A 14,348-nucleotide genomic window follows, 5' to 3' on the forward strand; every position below is an offset into this window, starting at 1 on the left:
ACATGGCCACAACTACAGTGAAACCTCATTAAACAATAGTTGGCCGGAGCTCGGAAGAAGTACGTACTAAACGGTAGTACTGCTTAACCAAAATAGCATGAGATCGCCCATTTACCTGTCAAAAATGGAACTCAGAGAGAGTGCGATGAAAGGGGAAAGAATATGCAGTATTTATTCACTTTGCAAGACAAAAGTGTTCTTTGCGTTTGATGCCGCGGCAACCTAGCAGTGACGACAGCAACCTCAAACTTAGTGAAGCTGCGAGCCAGCTTTTGAGCCAGCCACCTCTTCTCGGCAAACACTCGCATGGCAGATTCCTCGTTGGGAGTTTCATGTTCTCCGTGCATGCAGGCGGTAGCGCTGCAGAAGTTGCGGGGCGCCTTTTTCATTGCAGGGTGCTGTTCTCATCGCGACGACTGCATTCATGAGGCTGATGTAACGCGCAGCCTCTGCCACTGTCGGGCCTCAATCGCCCGTGCTGTCGCTTTCCATGTAGTCTTCATAAATATCGCTAGCCAACACTTTGGCAACAACAGAGGCAACGATGGCGAAAAGTCTAACCTTGTAGCCAACATTTCTTCGCGGTCGCAGCAGCGCTGCGGAGCAACTCCTTTGCATTCCAAATGCCATACACCGTAGTCAACAGTAGATCCCTGTGGCGTGCCAGTGCCGACTTCTTTGTGTCACGTTCAATAGCACGAATGACGTCTAATTTTTTTTCTATGCTGAGCACCCGACATCTTTTTTATCCCACTTCAGCATGATGCGAGCCCTTCTTTGCAAAACGCCACAACACTCTCTGGCACGGCGCCGAAATGATGTTGATGTGGCTTCACAAGCAAATGCATAGGGTGCTTGAAGGCCGTTGTGCTGATCTCTGAGGCTTGTTCTGCCGGGCTGCCTAATGGAGACGACGCGCCGCCGTGTTTGTGTGACGAAAAGTGGAAACACCACGTGTAAACTGATACGTACGCAATGAGCTGGTACGGTTTATCCGGATACAAAACACATTATGTTCAACGGCCGCTGAGTCGGGGATTTCACTTTACTACTTTTAAAACAAAACTTCTGTTTAAGTGGGTATGGTTTAACGAGGTTTTATTGTATTACAGCCAGCATTCGCGAATTGATGTATTCACACTCACCATCCCTAAATGCTTTTGCATATTAGCACTTCTATAATCTCGTAAGGGGATGCACTTCACAGGCAGTATTCTAACAATTTTACTTTCCATTCTTATTACTCTTCAAGCCGAATGGCTCAATTCCAGTGGTAAAACCAGTGATCAATATCCAAAAAGAGGGGGGGGGGGGGAAATGAAATGGTGGTTATGAAGAAACTCAAAGCTGCAGATAAATACAGCGTGACAATGCACATGGAGAAACCACAACAGAGCTACTTTATGCTCCTCATGTACAACATCGGACAGAATCACATTTTCATACTCGTAACAGATTCAAGATTATAACCCGCACAACTACAACTCTTGAGGAAAGGGGGGAGCAAAAGCCTATACATGTAACTCCAAAATAACTGCACAAGATAACTGCATACAACAATGTTAAAACAAAAACCCGTGTGAGGCAAATGCCCTGAAAGAAATTTTGGTCCTTTTTATGTTCAGTCATCAGTGCACTCACTGCAGCTGCTCACTACATTACATATGCATTTGGACCCTTAGGTACAGGTTCGCAACACGAGCCCCCTTTTTTTTTTGCAAATTTTGGCTTAGGGTGTTACTTCACAATGATGCCAGACTTCTGCAATATTCAGAAACAACCAGCAATCCTGACTTGTACTTGAATTTATTGAATGTTTTGTATCTATTATACTCATAAATAAAGGGCAAATGAATACGGTCAATCTCTGTTGTATGGAAAGCTGAAACCAAGAGATGAATGACCAATTTAAATATGTACGACTTCTCAAGAGTATATTACTACACTTACCTTTACATCTACAGGTTCGGGCTTTAGCTGGTGGGTGTTGTCGTCCTGCAAGAAAAGCAGAGCTCAAATCAGCTGAGCAAAAACTGACACAGCCTATAGGCAACAGCTAAAAAGAAAAAACTCTGCAAGAGAAAAGAGAGAGAGAAAGAGAGAGAGAGAGAAAACATTTATTTATCATCAGTTTGGGCGACTTCCTCGCAGGGTGGAGCCCTTATTTCAGGGCCCCATTGGCTCGCGCCACTCCGCGTGCCCGCCGGATCAGCCGTCGCTGCTCTTGCGGGTCTGAGCTGGTCAGCGCAGTCTCCCAGGAGGAAGGGGAAGGTGAAGGAATAGGGGAGTAGCCCGGAGGGTGTGGGCATTCCCAGGTGCAATGATATACTGTGGGTTTTGCTCCACAATAGGGACAGTATGAGGGATAGTGTGTGGGGTGGAAGAGGTGAAGATAAAAGAGGCAGGGAAATGAATTAGTTTGAAGTTGTCGCCACGCGACGCCATCTTCTCGATTAAGGGAATTATGTGGTGGAGGGAAGTGTCTCCTGGTGTCTCTGTAATATTGTAGAGTTTCAGTGTAGGTCATTGGTTCTGTCGGTGCGTCGTCTGGGTTGGACAGCTCTTCCAATGGCGCCCGGTTAGCGAGCTCTCGGGCTACCGCATTAGCGCGTTCATTACCATGGAGAGAGGCGTGTCCAGGTGTCCAGACGATACGCACCCTGTGTAATGCTGTGGGGTGTAATGATGTAAGGATGCGGTGTGTGTAGGGTGTCACCTTCCCTTGTGCCAAAGTCCTGCAGGCGGTCTGAGAATCTGTGACCACTGTTATAGGTCCATCCGGCGCCGGCATGGTTGAAGCGTGTACGATGGCTAGGGCAATAGCAGCCTCTTCCGCCGTGCCACTGTCCACAGTGTTGAGCGTGGCCGAAGCTCTCAGAATGTCTGCACTATCTAGTACGACCAGACATAGGACGCGTTTCTGTGGGTAGCGGGCCACGTCGGTGTATAGGACTGGAGTGTTTGATTTGTCATCTCCAAATAGGCGAGCCAGGGCTTGTGCTCTTGCCTTTCGTCGACCTTTATGACGGTCAGGGTGCATATTCCGGGGAATTGGGGCCACGTGAATTTTGTTGCGAATGCTAAGCGGAAGAAGTGTGCGGTTTTCCTGTTGTGGTGTTCTTGGTATTTGGTATCCTAGCCGGGATAGAATGTGGCAACCTTGCATTGTTCTGCAAAATCAAACACAGCTATGGCTCATCTAGATGCAAACATGGCAAACGCATTGCTCAAGACGGAATCACTAACAAAGTAACATGCCTCACGCAATGCTTTTAGCTTTCGCTAGTTCTCAATTTTTTCAGAACACCACAGTCTGTACATGTTACAGTGTGTCAGCAAATCAGCACTCATTTAGTTTTGCTACCTGAGCTAAATAAATAAATAAATAAATAAATAAATAAATAAAATTAGAGAAATGCTCGTGGAGAAACTACTAAACTGAATCGTACTAAATTTTTAACGGGTCCCTCAGCAGGGCCGGCCATTTTCAGCTGACAAGCACAGAGCATACATGGTGCGATAATGATCGTGTCTTCAAAGTACTACATCGCTTAGCACCGCGGGGGGATCTGAAATTTCAAACCGAAGATTGTTTTTCCTACTCCTCGCGGCCACCACGCTCCAAGCCAGAGTACGACGTACTTGTGTGTTTGTGCTTGCATACTGGTGTCCGCAGTCTGACGTAGCTCATGGTGACATATGACTGAGAATTATTCAAGACATCTATTATCTGTGCGATCTGTTGCTTGAAGTGACAAATTGCAAGTTTAGAGAAATAATAAAACACACAAATGGAATGTCTGCGTGTTTTTTGTTTTACTTTGCACCGAAGCAAGAAAGATGCACTTCCGCTTCATTTGCTTCTTCCCACAGTCGTGCGGTCACATGTGCATGTACCAAAACTATGCCATTTTATACCGTGCTCCAGTGCGTGATCATGCTCTGCGATCCGCTTGTTCTGCCTCAGTATTCGTGTAGCACTGAATTATACCGCTAGTCATTTCCTTGTGCACAGTGCGCAAAATTGTGCGCTGCGCGAACGAGACAACAGCTCGTGTACAACGCTGACAGCGGAAGTGTGTAGCGGCAAGAAAAAAAAAAAAAAAGCGAGGAGAAAAAGAAATTGAAGGCGGGGCCCGTGACGTGTGCATCACACGATTCTCATGGTCTGGTATGGGATAATGCAAGGAAGGAATTTCTCTGCGGAGGCTAACGGGGTGAGTCGAGAGACGTCCTGCTTGGCAGTGGAGCCCGCCTGCTGAAATCATGGGTTCACGGCATTTAAATATTTCCGTCTCGGCTACTAATGAGCAGACTTGAAAAATTTTTGTGGCGAAACGCTCCCTAAAGGACACGTAACAACTTCTAGCGTATAACCAAAATTTACTATAGGGCCTGGTGAGGGGCCCTTAACACTTTCGGGACCGGCCCATAGGCCATCTATCATATATGATCGACGGTTTTGCGCGCACTGCCCCGTTCAAATTTCCGCGCGCTTGGACATGTAGCTCCATCTAGGAGGTCGTCAGGAACTAGACTCTCAGTTTCGGCATAGTTTCTTTCATTTCCAGCAGGTGGCGATACGCGAGAGAGAATTTTCTCGATTGCGGCGGCGGCGGACGCAGTGGAAAATGGCGTCGTGCTCGCGTCCGGTCGCTCGAAAAGAACGCCGTCAATCGCGCGATTCCGCTGCTTCGGCAATGGATTTTTTTGATGAACCGAGCAGCGAAGAGTCTGAAGACGACTTCGGCAGCTCCGATTTTATTTCGGACTCCGATTCGGATGATGATGAGCCACGGACTTCATCTAGTAGCCGAAGGTGAGCATAGTTCCACATTCATTTCTTTCTGGAGTAGGTGAACGGGCTCGCTATATGTTCTCATTATTTTATCTTTGCTTGATAGGGTCTCAACAAGCTACGGCAATGATCTGCTGCCGCCAGCGCAGAAGCGGATTGAGTTTTCGCCGCGACGGGAACCTGGCGTGTACTTGGACGCAGAAGTGGGCGTGGCGCTCAGAAGCGGATCAAAGAAATTCTTGACTGCTCTGGACTTCTTTCTTCTGTTTTTCTCGATGAATGTGATCGAAACTATTTGTGACAACACGAACAAGTATGCTTGCACTCACATTTTGGAAAAACCAACGCATGCTTGTTCCGATGGATCTTGGGAAGAAGTCACCCCAAGTGAAATGCTAAAGTTTATCGGACTCGTAATTTACATGGGCGTTGTGAAGGTTCCTCGGCTGAAGCTGTATTGGAACGTAGGAGATCTGTACAGCGGTCTGCTCCCACCACGGATCATGCGGCGACGCCGGTTCATAGCTCTACTCGCAATGTTGCAAGTTGCAGACTTGGACGATGTCACTCAAAGTTCAAGAGGAAAGCTCCGATACATGTGGTGGCTCCTGCAACACATGAACGAAGTGTCAGCGAATCTTTTCCAGCCACATCGCGATCTTTCCGTGGATGAGCGCATGGTGAAATCGAAAGGGCGGTCAGGCATCCGACAGTATATCAAAGATAAAGTAACAAGTGGGGCTACAAGCTGTGGGTCCTAGCTGACCCTGGCACCGGATATACTGTGCAGTTTAGTGTGTATACCGGTAAGCGTGAGCAGCCAGGGCCCCATGGCTTAGCTTTCGACGTAGTTTGCCAGCTGTGTCACAGATATCTTGATCAGGGCTACAGGATCTTTATGGACAATTTTTACACTTCTACTAGCCTGTTCAGTCATCTTCTCAGCCGAAAAACATTGGCTTGCGGAACCACACGCAAGGATCGCCGAGGATTTCCTGATGAACTGAAGGATGCACGGTGGGAAAAAAAAAGCTCGACGTGGCGACATTCGATGGTTGCGCGATCAGAACATCCTGTACCTTCAGTGGAAAGACCGGCGTGTTGTCAACATGATGAGCACGGTTCATACTGCAAATGACACGGTCACCGCAAAAAGAAGGGAAAGAAGGCAAAACTCCTGGACTCAGATATCTATAACAAAGCCTCTGCTGATCCATGATTATAATGCTGGCATGCTAGGCGTAGATAAATCGGATCAAATGATTGGATATTATAATGTTCTCATGAGAAGCGTACGGTGGTGGAAGACTCTGTTCTTCCACTGCATCGATATTGCATGTGTGAACAGTTTCGTGCTCTTCCAAGCTCACCGCACATTGCACCCAGAGATTCCTGAGCTGGCACGCACTACCGGGTTTGACCACCTAGCTTTTAGAGAAGAGCTCATTCGGCAGCTTCTGAATCTTGACGGTGCCAAGCAAGCACACACGCCTCCACCACCCGTCGCAAAACATGCACTCCACAAGCCGGAAAAAGTGGCAAAACGCAGAAACTGCAAGCTGTGCTATGAGCAGAAGAAAATCAAGCTCAAAACTAATGTCTTTTGCAGCACATGCCAAGTTCACTTGTGTTTTACGACTGCCCGGAACTGCTTCGTCGAGTGGCACAAGAACCGTGGGACCTGAGTGGCTGACCACTGGTGCAAGCTAGATTTCACACAAAAAAAAGACAGTTGTAGATACGCGTGCCAAATTTTCACAAGCAAGAAAGGAGGCATTGTAGCACATTTTGTATATCTTGAATTTTTTTTATTATGTTTTTCCACTTGTATATCCATGACTTTTCCAACTTTTTTTATGTTGTTCTTTCAGCAAATCTTGAATTTGAGATTTTTTAAAAAATATTATATATCACTTTTAAGTCTAACCTTTCTTTATGCATGAAAGACCATCTAATTAGCTACATTTTGATAAACATTGCAGCAATATAGCGTAATGACTATTCGTAATAAAAAATAATTTTTGACACCCATCAGAATTGCCTGTTTTTTCCCCGGTCCCGAAAGAGTTAAAGAGACTGCACCACCTCTGACTTCTTCGCTGGGTCTGACTGAAATGTCGCACCAATTCCGAACTGCAAATTGAGAAAACACTCGAGATACTTGTGGTTTTTTGCCTTGCTCATGTCTTCACTACAATTGATCAAGGTGTGCTTCATGTGATGAATGCTTTCACAGCAGTGTAGGTAGGCACCAGGCTCCAATATATCTGGCTTGCATATTTTGTGTGAAAAACAAAAATTATTTCTCAATTCAATAAATTTAACCAACTGGAGATTGTTTCTCTTTTGCTTGTGCCATGAAGAAAAAGCTCTACTCAAATATATTGCGAGACACACAAAGGCTGTAGCAATTTAAATGAAATTTATAGCATAACATTAAAGTTCAGAGCAAATTTTTCACATAAGCCTACAAATGACTTACTAGAATTTGTGAATATCTGAACATAAAAGAGGGAGTGAGAAAGACATAATGTAAGAATTTACAAATTGCATAACTTTACAGCAGAAATTGATATTACAATTTCATATACTACTTCTGAAATGGACAAGATATGTTACTTTGCAGTTTACATAGACTAATTTTAGTTTCCTTATCAAGGGAAGCCTCAGGGCCACACCAGCATTTCAACAGTTTTGTGTCTTTATTAGGCTCAACAAAAAACCCTGTCTAAATGTTGGCTATGAGATAGGGCTTCCCTTGTTCACATGCTAGTGATTAATCCATTTCTATCTTCCTGAACTTTTGTTTTGGTTGGACTACTTCCCTTATGTACATTTTACAAAAACCCTACATGTAAGGTAGGTTCAAAAAGAGCTGCAGTAATGTGTTCTGGCTTGATGAATCCTCACCTGGTCCCTGAATGCATTGAATGCCCACTGAGTTGCAACAAATACACCAATAATAGTGTTAAGTAGTGTGGGGATGCGCGACTCTCGCGCATCCCCTGATATGTTGTTTTCCCGCACGGCTCGCGTGGCCTGGCGCCCACAGCCGGTTGGAGTGGTACAAGCGTGGTGCGAGAGATGGCGCGAGTGTCGCACCACTGCGGGGTTACTTGGGTGCATGAAGACAAGGCGCGCTCTTGGATTCGGGACAGCAAGTGGTACGGACGTGCAGGGCCGCGCGTGCCCCGACCCATGCTTCTGCGAGACCATCTCGCATGGCCGCCTCGGAATGCGCCACTGTTCGTGTGACAGTACGCGCGAACGACCAGGCGTTGGGATCCAGCATGGGGCGAACATATTCGCTCGCTATCCGGTCGCGGTGAGTCGGACTTCTAAATTTGTCACGCGCCCATCGGCATGTTTTGTGGATAGCAACTCGACTAGCAGGCATTGATCTATGAAAGGTGCAATGAATGCCCTTGTGACTGTTTGCACTACTGTGTTGTTCCTTTGTCCCAAGAGCATGGGTGGGAGAACCCCACAGTAGGTAGGCCGTAGCCACAGTGATGCCGAGCTCAACTAGAGGGGAAGGACATAGGCTTGAGAAGAGCAATTACATAATTTTCAACCCTGCAAACTCATGATCTAGTGCATTTGGGACAGCATTTCTGACAGAAAGCTTTGCTTGAGATGTACTGTCCTCTATTTCTAAACAATTCTGTTAAGCATGATCAAAATTACATCAGGCTTTGAACTGGCCCCGCTCCACTCTGACACTGTCAATTATCGAAAGAAAGTTGGCAGAGATATAGTGGCAACTTGCCTCGTATCCAGAGGCACAGGCACGATGCAGTGGAGTGGCCCATCTGTTGTCTTTGGCATTGACGCGGGCACCATGCGCTAGAAGCAGGGCAGTGACCTGGTGAAGGCCACAGAATGCAGCTGCGTGCAGCACGCTGCGCCGCTCTGCGTCCTGATAGTTGGCCTCCTCTCCTTCTGCCAGCAGCTCCTCCACTTCTTCCACATCACCCTTGAACACTGCTTGCACCAGGTGGGGCTTCACACAACGGCAAAGAAACATGCACAAAAAAGGCCATTCATCTATATGATCAAACCATCTTAAATATTACTAAACATCAAAATCAAATTATGGTGTTAACATCCCAAAGCAAAACACAGGTGATGGGAATGCTGTAGTGGAGGCCAATGCATTAATTTCCACCACCTGGAGTTCTAAAATTTAGGTACATGGGTGCCATAGTATACCGCCTTCACAAGAATGCGGCCATGGTGGTTGGGAATCAAACCGGCAACCTCGTGCTCAGCAGCAGAATGTAATCAGCACAAAGCCACTATGGCAGGTCTAAATATTACTGTTAACGCAGGCCCATCAAGAACTGGGGCCATGTTACGGAAAATATTAAAAGGGTCCCCCATTGAGCTAAGCTGGAGAGACATAGAATAAAGGGAAGGTACACTTACAAGATAAGCGTCAAGCTTGATAACAAGCGTGTCCAATCCAGGGAGTGTTCTTAAGCGAGACTTCTTTAAAGGGATTTAGTAATAGTGGACATAAAAGCAAATGAAATGCTACAAGGCAATGATGTGAGGAGGCAAACTGACGTTCCTATAGTAGAGGACTTTGCCATGACCAGCATCCTGCAATCGATATTCTCACCCATTAGAGTCGGCAGCCCACATTACATTTATGTCACTGGACCCATTTCATTTTCTCTGCACCCATCTTTTGCCACGAGGCATATTTCTCATCACACCTGCAGCAACAGCTCAATGGCTATGATGTTCTGCTGCTGAGCATGAGGTCACAGATTCAAATCCCAGCCGAGGTGGCCGCATTTCAAAGTGGGCAACGTTGGGAACTAGTTTTGATTTCACTGTTAAGCCCTCGGTATGTATCTCGATGCGAAGCAAACACTTTCAGACCTTGAGCAGTGAAAGATATTCACTCCAGCCCCTACTGCTACGAAGTGGGCGAATTACAAGAATGCTTTTGTGGGCGTTAAAGAACTCCAGGTGGTCAAAATTAATCTGAAGCCCTCCACTACAGTGTCTATAGCTTGTTAAAACCCACAACTTAATTTCCAGTGGCGATATTGTGCACTCTGGGTTTCAAGAGAACTCCTGTGTTATTCTTGTTGCTACTGGCTTTTTGTATGGTGCAATGCGTCTCTCGGTCATGGGATATGTTACAATATAGGCGAGACCTATGAATGTCACTGCCGGCCAAGAGATTGCCTCTTAGAATAAGGGCATGCAGATTTTTGTTGCAGTTGCTTTTGCGACGTACATGTGTGTAATATATTGCAAACACGATTGTCATCGTGCGTTCTACGCACCAGGCTTGTTTTTTGGCAATCCGCAAGTCTGGTGAGGGGTCCTTTAAAGGGACACTAAAGAAAAAAACAATTCGAGCTGCATCAGTAAATCGTCCTTCTAAAATACAAAAAACGGCACTCTTACTGTGAGGAGAGGCTTGGTAAGTCAGAAAAAGTGAAAAAACAAAAGACAGGTGGTGATGGCATCATGAAAATACCACACCAGCCATGACATCACAGATTTTGATGGCATCTGTTAGGGCCTGGTTGATTTTCTATCAGTTAAGGTAGACTACATGGTGTTGTAAAAAAAAAAAGTTTGGTTACCTATTACTGCACCACAATGGCCAAAATACAACAGTTATATAAGATAGTATTTTGACCATGCTTTTCTCTTCTTATATTCAACCTCCTATGGCGAAATTAGGTAAAATAGTGTTTTGACCATGCTTTCCTCTTCTTATATTCAAACTACTATGGCAAAATTACGTAAAATAGTGTTTTGAAAGAATACCTTATAAATTTAAACTGTTTTATTCTGTCTCTTTAGTGTCCCTTTGAGACTTTTTTTTAAGAGAGTGATTCCTAGTACCACTGTACTATAGTCATCATTCATGCCATCATTCAGTGTTGCCATTAAGTGGTATTTGCGTGAAGTGGCCACACAGATATAGTGTTTTTGAAAGGCTGTAAAGAAAATAAATGGTGATAATTGCTTGCCCCACAAACTTTCACGAGTCACAGTTATAATGTTTTGTATTTAAGATCTGATCAGACATGCGCATGCCCTATGCTAGAAGGACAATATATATATATATATATCTTATTCAAGCATGTCATCAGGTAGCACTACTTTTTAACAGAAGCACAGAACAAGACCTACAATCTGAAATCAGAAGACTAAATCTGTGATGCAAACACAAAAATATTCGCATCTGCACCCTTATCAGGCCCTTAAGTAGCAAATCAAAGGTTTCAAAGTACTGAGAAGCATTCAAAGGTTCTTTCTCAACAACTATCCAGCGGAACCGCTTCTAACGTAACTCACACAATTCCAACTACTGTATTCAATGACTCACTTAACACACAACCCAGTCTCGATAACATTGTGGAAAATCAATTATCACTGTGCCAGACTACCACAACAAAAGACAAGGCGAGCTTAGATGAACTTATCTAGTAAAGCATGATTTATAAGAATACCACAATATTTAAAGTAAAAAAAGCTAACAAATTTTGCCGTTTCACCGGGCACACGCGATAAGGCAGAGTTATGAAAGGCTGTAGAATTCGTAGAATACTCAGCGCAGCCAGCCTCAATGTTCCATATCAAAGTTTGCGAAGACGTAGCTGCGAGCCTGCCCAATGACTAGCAAACACTGCATCCCGATAACCGAAACAACCGGCACGGTCATTTGGGGTGTTCGCAAGTTCTCGTATATTCGCTTAAATATCCTAATAAAAAACATTCCTGATGGATTAGCTCGTCGGAAAGTTTTAGTAACGTAAAATGCATAAACACGCAAGTGCGTTAATTCTACTAAATGCTGCACGGCTTCAATACTCGCCAGGTAACTATATCGAACCGCGCCACCACAGGCATACTAGGCGAGTGGACTGCCGATCGAGTGCTCGCTCACGAACTTAAAGCAGGTCAAATACTGCGCTGCACGTTATCATAGATTAGTAATAACATAAATTAGCAGCCAGAGGAGTGAAATGTTAACTGGCTGAGAGGTCTAACCGGATCCGTAATGCAGAAACGCCGCTCGGGAGCAGCGCGGAATGGAGGCATCTCTCGCTCTGCAACCGTTGCGCTGCAGCCTTTTTCGTTTGCAGGATTGAAACTACACTGGACCATGCTAGCACCAGTGCAGATGAATTCTCTAGAAAGAGCCACGTGCCTATTGATATAAATATTAAGCCTAATACAGCCCATGTAGCCGCTTGACGCGAAACTGCTCGTGCAAAAGAGCCTTACCTCATCGAAGATTTGTCTCGTGAGCATTTCACCCACCACACCAACACGTTAACAACTTAACCACAAACTTAAACGGGAAGGCATCTTGTTTGCGTCGCCTCATTAACCAGTCCACTCGGATGCTCGTAGACGCGTTATTGAAAATATTGTATTTTTAAAGGTAAAAACAAGAGGGCGGTCTAAGCGGCCCTATCGGATGAACTAGCTGCGCAGTGAAAATACCTAGGTCACTCTGCCAACATTTTACCACCAGTCGCAACTTACAAAGCGCGGACATTTTCACGTCGACATTTATTACCACTACACCGGTACACCTACACCACTATTAGCGCTGCAGAACAACCAATGGGTTGTCTTGCAGCGCCACTTTTTAAAGTTAGTTGTTCAGGCAAGATAGTGACGGCTAAATCTAGAACTATGGAAACGTAGGGGCGGAGCATCACTTAGGAGAAGGAGATGTGAGATTATTTAATACGCATTATGCATTTGGGTAAGACTAAGCCCACTGAACGGAAGCAGGAAGCACGTGGTATGACAGGGCACGGGGCGCACGTCCTCCACACCCTCGTATCCTCTTCCACACGCAGGGGAGAAGGATTCGCGAAATGCGGCTGCCGTCGCCGAGCTATGTTTGCTGTGGTTTGCGCTGTGTTTCCTTGTAGGTTTCCTTAAGCGTTAGTACAATTCAAAGTGGACCACATCCACAATATTCAGGTAAGTAGCTCCTACTGGACGAGTATGGACTGCTGCAGTCTGTAGGTATTTTGTAATTAGATTCTTTCGTATCTCGTTTTCAATCATGCATGCTTTCAGGCTGCTCGTCTAGCATTGCGCATCATGCAGCTGTTTTGTTATCAAGGTGTTGTCGTATTTGCCAGCCGTAATATTGCAAAATACATCGCCGCACGCCATCAGTAAAGTCATAAGTGGCTGTCCAATTTCACAAAGTAACTTTAATTGCTTGTATGTAGCAAACAATCCCTGTCACATCATTTAATTTGGTGCGACAATTATGCTCTCTACTGCCCCCCCCCCTTTTCTTTTTTACGCCTTATGATTTCACTGTCTTTTTTTCAGGTCTCAGCAGAAAATTTCAGCTATATTGAGTTGGGTTTATGCAAAGGGAAAGTCCACTGACATCCTAAAGGAATCGTCTTGAGGCCTGCCATGTTTCAGACAGGTCTCTTAATTTTAACCTCATCCCCTAGGATCTTGACATCAAATGTATCTGCCTATTTAAAGGCTGCGAAGAACTTCGTTAACAAAACTTTATACATTAAGCTTGAGCCCAACCAGCACCACTTGTGGCCTGTCCAACAACCTGTTTTCACACCTTCAGAACTGTCCCAACTACGAAAGCTCATTCCAGACATCTATTTTAAGGCAGCTGGAGTGTGTGCGCATCTTGACATCAGAGTTCTCCAAAGTTGCTTCAAGGATCCTTCTCGTAAGGAGAATCACTTGAAGCCATCTTTTGACGTTGTGCTGACAGATGGCAGCCATGGCCGCAACGATTTGGAGCTGTACGTTGGACACCAGTTCAACAAGAGCTGTTCGAATTTCCACTGTCTTGAGAGCAAGTTGACTGTCATCGATGCCAATGAGGACAGCTTTAATGGCTTCAGTCACGGAAGCAATGGGGTCCAAAACAATTCCACCTTTCAGACTTTTGAAAGTGTCTGTCTTGGAGGTACCTTCGACCGCCTGCATCTTGGCCACAAGGTGTTGCTCTCAGAGGCAGTGCTGCATGCATCGGGCAAGCTTGTCGTTGGAGTGACGGATGGTGACATGTTGAAAGGTGAATGGTCCAGTTGTCTTTGCTGTTTTCAGAACACAAGACTACTTTGTGTTGATAACCTAGGCGGACATTTCTCGTAGTAATAGTAAGATATTAACACACTGTGTAAAGAATTAATAACCTGGTAGGCTGGTAAATTACATCAGAGGGGCAAGTGGAACATGATTTGTGAATGCCACGGTAAAACATAATCACTTAGTTGCAGGTTTTATTCTCTTCCATCTTATTTCTCAACTCCTTACAGACTCTGATATTATAGCTTCGTACTGTTTTTATGCAGGAAAAATAGCATTTGCACACCTGTAATGCATAGGCATTATAATTCACGTTTTCTTAAAACTAAATGCAACCGTGAAATGGATAACTCAAATATTTTTGTGCTCGTCCTTGAAAGCATTTACATTTGCAGTTTCATTTTAACTTTGACATATGCTTTGTCTTTTTAGCTTAAGTGGCTTTGGGGGAAGCATATTTTTATTTATTGTGCCT

The 14,348-nt window shown here is 45.0% G+C and overlaps 2 protein-coding genes across 7 annotated transcripts in view; one reads left to right on the forward strand and one right to left on the reverse strand.

Annotated features, from left to right (window-relative positions):
* LOC135910071 (serine/threonine-protein phosphatase 6 regulatory ankyrin repeat subunit A-like) overlaps positions 1 to 12,297 on the reverse strand; it is a 120,981-nt gene extending 108,684 nt beyond the window's left edge. The window contains exons 1-4 of one of the 5 annotated variants that reach the window (XM_065442098.2): positions 12,062 to 12,297; positions 10,102 to 10,155; positions 8,568 to 8,801; positions 1,951 to 1,995 (exon numbers count right to left, since the gene is read on the reverse strand). In XM_065442098.2, coding sequence (XP_065298170.1) covers positions 1,951 to 1,995; positions 8,568 to 8,801; positions 10,102 to 10,155; positions 12,062 to 12,088 — 360 coding nt within the window. In that variant the 5' untranslated portion in view covers positions 12,089 to 12,297. Of the gene's footprint in view, positions 1 to 1,950; positions 1,996 to 8,567; positions 8,802 to 10,101; positions 10,156 to 11,824; positions 12,026 to 12,061 lie in introns of those variants that run through there. The other 4 variants (XM_065442074.1, XM_065442090.1, XM_065442107.1 and 1 more) reach the window with 4 other exon arrangements.
* Positions 12,298 to 12,544: 247 nt separating this feature from the next.
* The window catches only part of Ppat-Dpck (Bifunctional Phosphopantetheine adenylyltransferase - Dephospho-CoA kinase), a 35,503-nt gene continuing 33,699 nt past the window's right edge, over positions 12,545 to 14,348 (forward strand). The window contains exons 1-2 of one of the 2 annotated variants that reach the window (XM_065442130.2): positions 12,545 to 12,775; positions 13,139 to 13,859. In XM_065442130.2, coding sequence (XP_065298202.1) covers positions 13,229 to 13,859 — 631 coding nt within the window. In that variant the 5' untranslated portion in view covers positions 12,545 to 12,775; positions 13,139 to 13,228. The remainder of the gene's footprint in view (positions 12,776 to 13,138; positions 13,860 to 14,348) is intronic. The other variant, XM_065442120.2, reaches the window with a different exon arrangement.

The sequence above is a fragment of the Dermacentor albipictus genome, chromosome 1, assembly GCF_038994185.2.
Source record: "Dermacentor albipictus isolate Rhodes 1998 colony chromosome 1, USDA_Dalb.pri_finalv2, whole genome shotgun sequence".
NCBI lineage: Eukaryota > Metazoa > Arthropoda > Arachnida > Ixodida > Ixodidae > Dermacentor > Dermacentor albipictus.